At 38.4% G+C, this 8,480-nt stretch overlaps 1 protein-coding gene across 1 annotated transcript; it reads left to right on the forward strand.

Moving 5' to 3' along the window:
- The first annotated feature begins 322 nt into the window (after positions 1–322).
- LOC126707973 (eukaryotic initiation factor 4A-11) lies at positions 323–4,426 on the forward strand. The gene is made up of 5 exons (XM_050407752.1): positions 323–532; positions 1,835–1,904; positions 2,050–2,156; positions 2,625–3,055; positions 3,389–4,426. The coding sequence occupies exons 2-5, from the start codon at positions 1,837–1,839 to the stop codon at positions 4,022–4,024; spliced, it is 1,242 nt and encodes a 413-aa protein (XP_050263709.1). The 5' UTR covers positions 323–532; positions 1,835–1,836; the 3' UTR covers positions 4,025–4,426.
- The last annotated feature ends 4,054 nt before the right edge of the window (positions 4,427–8,480 follow it).

Raw genomic sequence — 8,480 nt, forward strand, 5'->3', positions numbered from 1 at the left:
TTTTATGTTCGTTTTGAGGACGCTAATTTACAGCTCACAGACAGCTCTATAAGTTTTTAGTAGTTTCACTTTCACCTTTCTTATTTAATATTTAGGATTATGACAAATTAAATTAAAACATAAATATTAATAATCGATGTTTTTTATACGAATACGACTTTTCTGGTATAGAAATAGAATCCAACGACGTCGTAACAAAAACACTAACAGAGTAAAAAAGTAATAACAAAGAAGTATGAAGGGCAAAACTGCCAAAACTGAAAAAGCCGATGCGATCACAAAAATCCAAAATCCCTAAATCAAAAACACATTTTTTCCTTCCCCAAGCGAATCGATCCTCTTTTATTGCTTTTTAGCCTCTTCTTCCTCGCTCTCTCTCTCTCTCTCTCTCTCTCTCTGCGTTTCATTGCTTTATTCCCTCAACTCCTCCAACCTAAAGATCCGAGGAGTTTGGGAAAGAAACCCTAATCCTTAAAACCCCTTTTAATCAAACAATCTCTCTTTCTCCTCTCGTTATCGCTTTCACTTCAAGGTAAAGCTTGCTTCTTCTTTTTTCGTTTGAGTATGGATTTGCTTGTTGATGATTTGTTTTATTGTGTTTGTGAGCTTAGATCGATGATTAATTTTCTGGGCTTTGTTTGTTTTTCGAGAAATTTTTGAAAAGATTGGAAATTTGGTCTTATACATGTGCTTATTGTTCTTAATCTGTCATTGATTTTAATGAAACCTTCTGGGTTTAGCTCATCTAGTTTGATTTTTGTGTATCTTACTGGACAAGATCAGCTGTGATTTAGTTCGTTAAATGTGTTAACTAGGATTCGTTTGTGAATAACTTGCTCCTGAATTATTTGTATAAGGTTTATCTACCACTTGGTGATGATGGATGGGTTCAATAGGTTGTGTGGTTGAGTATATTTTGGGGGAGTGGGGGTGTTGTCTGGGTGGACATGGATTTGAAAATTTACGGGTAAGCTGTAATTTAATTCGCTTTTCAACTAATGAAGTTGAAGGAATGAATAAGAATATGCATATAACATATTGTATAGGGATTATTGACAGATTTATAATTTCAGCTATGTAATAAAAACGTTAAACAAGCTGCATACATATTATTCCGATTTGTCTGTGATAAATCTTTTTTTTTTTTTTTTTAATTTTTTTTTTTTTTTATCATCCACTCAACTTAGATACCTTTATCTGCACTTTCTATCATCCAACATCTCTGAATGATTTCAGTTTAATGATACTTGTGCTCCACCCCTTGAAATGATGATGCTTTACAATATGGTTATCAAACGGATCTTGATGAATCTACTATGCTTACCATGTTGCCCTTATGTACGTGTTTTTTCATGAGCTGAGATCATTTTTACAAATTGATTCGTTTGGCAGCAAGAGAACATAAAGAGAAATAATCCCCTTCATGTAATTGTGCTTGTATATAGCATGTCATGTAGTCTTCGGTGGCTTTGGTTGGAATTATATGGAAATATGCTGTTGATTTAGCTGGAACCTTTTTTCTGTTTGTGTTTATTCTTCTTAGGATTCAGAAAAACTAGTATTGGACCTGAATCTTTCATTTTTTATGGATTTATCTTTACCTCTAATAACCTCAGGAAAACAATATATTTAGTTTCTTTCCAAGTGGCTTAATGAATTCAAATTGACATCTTTTTAGCGAGACATGGATCTTGCCTTGTACGTTAATACAAATTCATAAAATTGTTAGGGTCAATAATACAGAGAAGATTTACTTAGTTATTGGTATGCATAACTAAATCAAGGTTGGCTTAAGTATATTAAGAGTTTATTATTTACTGCCTACTCTTTGCAGTCATGGCTGCTTTGACACCAGAGGGATCGCAATTTGATGCTCGTCAATATGATGCTAAAATGAGTGAATTGTAAGTTATTTCCCTTCTATTTTTTTTTTCCAAAATTTTCTACACATGCATTGCTGGTGACGTGTACTTATTTTGGCATATCATGCTTATCATGTGATGCCTACAATAAAAGACTCATGCTTTGTTGATGAATTATTGGGAGCAGATTGGGTACTGATGGGCAAGAGTTCTTCACGTCATATGATGAAGTTTTTGAGAGTTTTGATGCTATGGGGTTGCAAGAGAACCTCCTAAGAGGAATCTATGCTTATGGTATGTCAGATCATGCCTTTTGCTTTTGAAAGAAATTCAAACTTTCTGAGTTGGTGTATCTTGTTGAGGCAGTAAATGCAACCCACAGACACATGTGTTTCCCTGTAGAAAAAAAAATGTCATGATTCTAGATTTTTTATAAATATTTTAGGAAGATTGAACACACAGACATATATGTTTAAGAACGTCCTATTTCTTTTGTCCATCATGGCTCTGTAAGCAGATTCATTTTTTCTGGCAATATACTCTAATTGTTTTTATGTTCACGACTACCATGGCTTCAGAAATTGTTTTACAAATCAGGTTGTAAAATTACTTGTGTGTGCAAAGGATGATGTTCATTTAAAGTGATGTTTTGCTGTATAACATGATAAGTCAATGTCTCTTTTCTCTAATATGTACTCTGAGACTTGACTTCAAACTTGTGGTAACATGGGAAGCTGATATTTGCATGAAACTTTTTTGAAGGTTTTGAGAAGCCCTCTGCAATTCAGCAAAGGGGGATTGTTCCTTTCTGCAAGGGACTTGATGTGATTCAACAAGCACAGTCTGGAACTGGAAAAACTGCTACTTTTTGCTCTGGAATTTTGCAGCAGCTTGACTATGGCTTGGTTGAATGCCAAGCATTAGTTCTTGCTCCCACTAGAGAGCTTGCTCAACAGATTGAGAAGGTCATGCGGGCCCTCGGTGACTATTTGGGTGTCAAGGTTCATGCCTGTGTTGGTGGAACTAGTGTCCGTGAGGATCAACGAATTCTTTCTGCTGGGGTCCATGTTGTTGTTGGTACCCCAGGTCGTGTGTTTGACATGCTGCGGAGGCAATCACTTCGCCCTGATTACATTAAGATGTTTGTGTTAGATGAAGCAGATGAAATGCTTTCACGAGGGTTCAAGGATCAGGTGCTTGCTATTCTTTTAATACGAATCTATTATTTTCATGCTGCCTTCAACTATTATCTAGAAATGCGAGTTTGAGGTTTTTTTATTATTTTTTTAAAAGAATTAATGTGACATTCATACTTCATTCAAGATAATGGGAAAATATATTACTCATTTCATGCTAGTTATTGGTAAAACTTGTGTTGGCATCTGGTGTGCTTATTCTTTTTAAATGAATGTGCGGCCTTGCAAACTGAATTTTGCTCCAGCATGTTAAAGATCAGTTTTCACTTAATCTAAATGCTGTCCATTTTGGTAGGCCTTGTTCTAACAAGCAGGGTTTCTATTTTCTAGATCTATGATATCTTCCAGCTGCTGCCACCAAAAATTCAGGTTGGGGTTTTCTCTGCCACAATGCCACCTGAGGCCCTTGAGATCACGAGGAAGTTCATGAATAAACCTGTGAGGATTCTTGTTAAACGTGATGAGCTAACCCTTGAGGGTATCAAGCAATTCCATGTCAATGTTGAAAAGGAGGAATGGAAGCTCGAGACTCTCTGTGATCTTTATGAAACCTTGGCAATCACACAAAGTGTCATTTTTGTGAACACCAGGCGCAAGGTTGATTGGCTGACAGACAAGATGCGCAGCCGTGATCATACAGTGTCTGCCACCCACGGAGACATGGACCAAAACACAAGGGACATCATCATGCGGGAATTCCGGTCTGGGTCTTCTCGTGTTCTCATCACTACTGATCTCTTGGCCAGGGGTATTGATGTCCAGCAAGTCTCTCTTGTGATAAATTATGATCTTCCAACTCAGCCAGAGAACTACCTCCATCGAATTGGTCGTAGTGGAAGGTTTGGGAGGAAGGGTGTTGCCATCAATTTTGTGACCAAGGATGATGAGAGGATGCTCTTTGACATCCAAAAGTTCTACAATGTGGTGATTGAGGAGCTGCCAGCAAATGTTGCTGATCTCCTTTGATGTGCTTTTAGCTGGCATGTTCGAAGGATTCTAATCTGGAAGCGATAATTATTACTTTATTTCTAGTAGGTCTAGGGCTTTTGATAAGCATGGATTGAACTTTCCTAAAAATGGGGGGTTTTGGGTTCTCTGCATTTGAGATGGGAGGCCATTCCCAATTTGGGCAAAGTATCCATTTTTGCAAATTTTGTCGTGAGTTTGCTTTGTACTTCTGATGTCTTATTAAAGTAAAAGATTTGCAGAATCGATTGTAGCTTGGGTTGGTCTCATTTGATCTAAGCTTGGTTTTACGTGTATGTGTGAGAAGGGATGTTATGTAGAGTTGAAACATGATTTGATTATGTTGGGATGTTATGTAGAGCTGAACTTGCTCGAGTGCTTCTCTTTGAGCTGTTAACTTGCGATATCTAGTCTATCTCTGCCGCTCTTCACTTTAAAATAATTATTTCTTTTGTACTTATAACTGGAGGATGAAGCTGTTTCTGCGTTTCACTACCTTACACTTGAACGTACATCAAATTTGATCTTCTGGGCTGGACTGGACTGGATATTCCATTCTTTACACGCACACACTCTCTCTCTCTCTCTCTCATTTGTATCTGTCAAATCTGTTTTTGCTTCCTGGCCTAATCCTTTATGAATGATGCGAGGTTTCTCAATATAGAATGATGTGAGGTTTCTCTATATAGCGTGTGTTTTATGCTCTTTTGAGTATGCTATGGAGGATCATGTATGGTTTTGAATTGAAGAACAAAATATTGCCTCTTTAAGTGATTCTCCACCCTCTGTTACCCACTTGCTGGAGGATGGTTATAGGATCTTTCCCCGTGGAATTCCCTAAGATATGCTTCAGAATATGTTGTTTTATGAGGAACTCTCAAAATGCAATGGTAACATTATGAACACTTTCTATTATAATTTTGCAAAGGGATGTCTGTGTACGTTGGGGAGAACAAAGGGATTCAGAAAGCACGATGACTTTTTCTATTCATATTTTAATTATGCAACCGAACACGGCAGCCGACATAATAATTTGCACCCTCGGGTACTCCAAAATCAACTTTATATTTATTATTTAGTGATTGATAAATCTTTTCTCTTTCAATGTAAATTGATCCAGAATTTGATTGGCCTTTTCTTACACTCCGTTTGAATTGCGCTAAATTTAGTTTCAGCGCGTTTGCGTCTAATACAGTAGATCTCATGCACTGTTTATGAGACCCATAAGTTGTAGCAAATTTTTCTTCAAAATTGGGTCCCACGATACTATTCGAATATTTAAAAATTATTTTGCTACAATATTTTTAGTTTTCAGTAATAAGTGGTATCCAAACAGATCCTTACAAAAAACTTCACTTAGTTCATGGTTAGTATTCGTTTAGGATCCGCTTATTTTGCTAAAATTGAAATTTTTTTACTGAAAGTACGGTAAAAGTTAGCTAAAATAGTATAATAAAACTCATGAATAGTATCAAAAAGTGCAGTGAGACTCATAAATAATAGCAAAAATAAGCTAAATAGTAAAATAAATTGGCAAAAATAATTTTTGCCAAACCCACACTTAAAAGTTCAAGATTTTAAAATATAGCCAAATGCAGTTGTAATTATTTAGCTTCTTCATAGAGCCAAATAATTAAATGAAAAACAAAGTATGCCAAAAGAACACATAAAAGGAAATATATTTGGGAAATAGTACTTATATTGACTGCATCTCAGCTTGGAGGGCAGCAATATCAACACTAAAATATTGGACTCAACTCTTCTACTCGAATGACCATCCATCTTATTTGAATGTTTGGAATAATACGAGGGACACAATATTTGTTACAACTCATGATACAACAGTCATGATTGAAACAATATTATTTACTTTAAAAAAATCTGAAATCACTCAAATAAGTATTCAGCAACATTGGGTTTTCTCTCTAGTTTTCTACGGAAACACTGGAGGTGAAAATAGGGGCTATCTTTAGAATAAGGGTTGCCGCAAGGCATATTTCTCTCCGTGCAAGCGGTAGAACAGGTTAGTTTCGTAGTAAAATCATGGCGGAGATTACAGAGAAATGCATAGGGATAGAACTGTCGTCAAAAGAAGAGGCTGAAGTAACAATCCGCAAACCAATGCCAAAGGATGGTCTCATCCTCATTAGGAAGTTTTTTACAAAGAGAAGAGTCAATCTGGAGTCTGTGGCCAGAGTGATGAAAATGGTATGGAAAGCGGAGAAAACTTTTGAAGCCAGTGATCTAGGCGAGAACAAAGTCATGTTTCTTTTTCAAACAAAGGATGACATGGATAGAGTGCTCTTCCTTAGCCCGTGGTCTTTTGATAAATATTTACTGGTCCTCCATAAACTGGAGAGGGGTGAGGCGGTAAAAGACATCAAGTTTGACAAGTCCCTGTTTTGGGTCCAAATCCATGGACTGCCTACTATGTGTCAAACGAAGACGGTGGGTTTGAGTATCGGAGCAACATTAGGCGAGGTGGAGAAAGTGGATACAAACGAGAAAGGGTCCTGCCTTGGGAGTTTCATACGAATAAGGGTACTCATGGATATCTCCATGCCACTGTGTCGAGGTTGAAAGGTTCGTTTGGGCGAGTATGGCCTGAAATGAGTGGATTTCAAATATGAAAGGCTTCCGATTTTCTGCTACTTGTGTGGGAGGATTGATCATGATGAACAAGACTATTTGCAAGGATTTCGAAGTAAGGAAACACTAAGGTCAGAGGAGAAGCAGTTCAGCCCATGGCTACGTGCGACACAGGACAAACACCAAAAACCTCTGATAGTTACAATGGCAAGAAATGAAGCCAATAGAATCAAGGAAGCTGGAACTGGGTTAGAGGAGCATAGAACGAACGGTAATGTGAAGCGCACGACGGTGTCCGATAATCCTGGTAATGACCTCCCAGGTAAGGCGGAGAGGATGGTGGGGGCTAGGGCTGACATGGTAGACGTCAATACCCTATCAAGTCACATCCAAGTCAAAATCCCGAAAATCCCACTGATTTCAAATTTTGAACAGCAACTGCGGGATATCGATGCTGCAATCTCGAGAGAAGTTTCTGACGTAAACATCGAACCAAGAAAGGAAGTAACTTGGAGAGGGAGGAAATCTCATTGAACCAAAATGATGCAAGTTTGGACGTGAAAAAAGGGTCTCATGCAAATGGGGTTATCACAGAAGCCTAATTCCATTTTTCAGCTCTTAGGCCTTAGGAACCCATTGTAAAGATTGAACATCAACCAGGGACCATATTGGGTTTGTCTCAAGTTGGTATAAATTTTAGAATGGGGCCTACCTCTCCAAAACAGCCAAAGCTCCATAAAATGAAGAAGATCACTAGAGGTGGTCAAAAGAAAGAAAAAAAAAAAAAAAAAAAAAAAAAAAAAAAAAAAAAAAAAAAAGGGCTACGATGGGATGAGCACAACCTCGGGTAAGGAATGCATGCAACCTCAGGGAGAGAGTAGAGGTGTTGAAATGTTAATGGAAGTTGATCAAGCTGAGGTGGGAGTAAAAAGAAGACTACGGTCACCATTGCATGAGCTGGGAAACTGTGTAGAGAATGGGAAAAAGGCCAAAATGGAGGGAGAGGTCAGGGATTTTGGCAAGCTTTTAGCACACCACTTAGGATCGGTGGAGGCTGTTAACCAGCCCCGCTGGGCATAATGAGTGCCATTAGCTGGAACTGTAGGGGGCTTGGGAACCCCCTAACAGTCAAGGCCCTCCAAATGGTGGTTTTGGAGAAAAATCCCACCTTAGTTTTCTTAATGGAAACTAAGTTTGATGTCACTAAGATGGATGAAATCAAAAGGAAAATAGAGAGACAGTCAGGCCTGGTGGTCCCTAGTGTTAGACGTGGGGGTGGCTTGGCCCTTTGTGGAAAGATACTATGAAGGTGGATGTACTGACATACTCTCCTAGGCACATCGACGCAATTGTTACTGAAGAACAGGGGATGAAGAAATGGCGATTTATTGGTTTTTATGGGCATCCGAAGACTGGAAAAAGAGAGGAATCCTGGAAACTTTTGGAGAGCTTAAGTCACAGAAACAATCTGCCATGGGTTTGCATAAGGGATTTCAATGAGATTATGTATGCTATAGAGAAAGATGGTGGAGGGGTGAGACCTGATGGTCAGATGAGGATTTTCCGTGAGTCAATTAATAGGTGTCGTTTGAGGGACATGGGTTATGTAGGCTCGGACTATACCTGGAGTAAAAGATTAGGTAGACGTGGTTGGGTTCGAGAAAGATTGGATAGAGCCTTGGTGTCCACAGACTGGGCAACGATGTTTCCGCCGGTGAAGCTATTTCATGTGTCCAACTCAGCCTCAGATCATAGCATCTTAGTGCTCAAGGAAGCTAGGTTTCCCCGATGGCAGCGGCAACGATTAAAATTGTTTCACTTTGAATCCATGTGGCTTGAGGATGGATGGTGTAAAGATGTGGTAGAG

Source organism: Quercus robur, chromosome 2 (genome assembly GCF_932294415.1).
Source record: "Quercus robur chromosome 2, dhQueRobu3.1, whole genome shotgun sequence".
Classification (NCBI taxonomy): Eukaryota; Viridiplantae; Streptophyta; class Magnoliopsida; order Fagales; family Fagaceae; genus Quercus; species Quercus robur.

Coding starts and splice junctions, on each gene's coding strand:
- LOC126707973 (XM_050407752.1), top strand. CDS start 1,837: ATGGCTGCTTTGACACCAGAGGGATCGCAATTTGATGCTCGTCAATAT. Junction 1,905..2,049: donor GATGCTAAAATGAGTGAATT/GTAAGTTATTTC, acceptor TATTGGGAGCAG/ATTGGGTACTGATGGGCAAG. Junction 2,157..2,624: donor AAGAGGAATCTATGCTTATG/GTATGTCAGATC, acceptor ACTTTTTTGAAG/GTTTTGAGAAGCCCTCTGCA.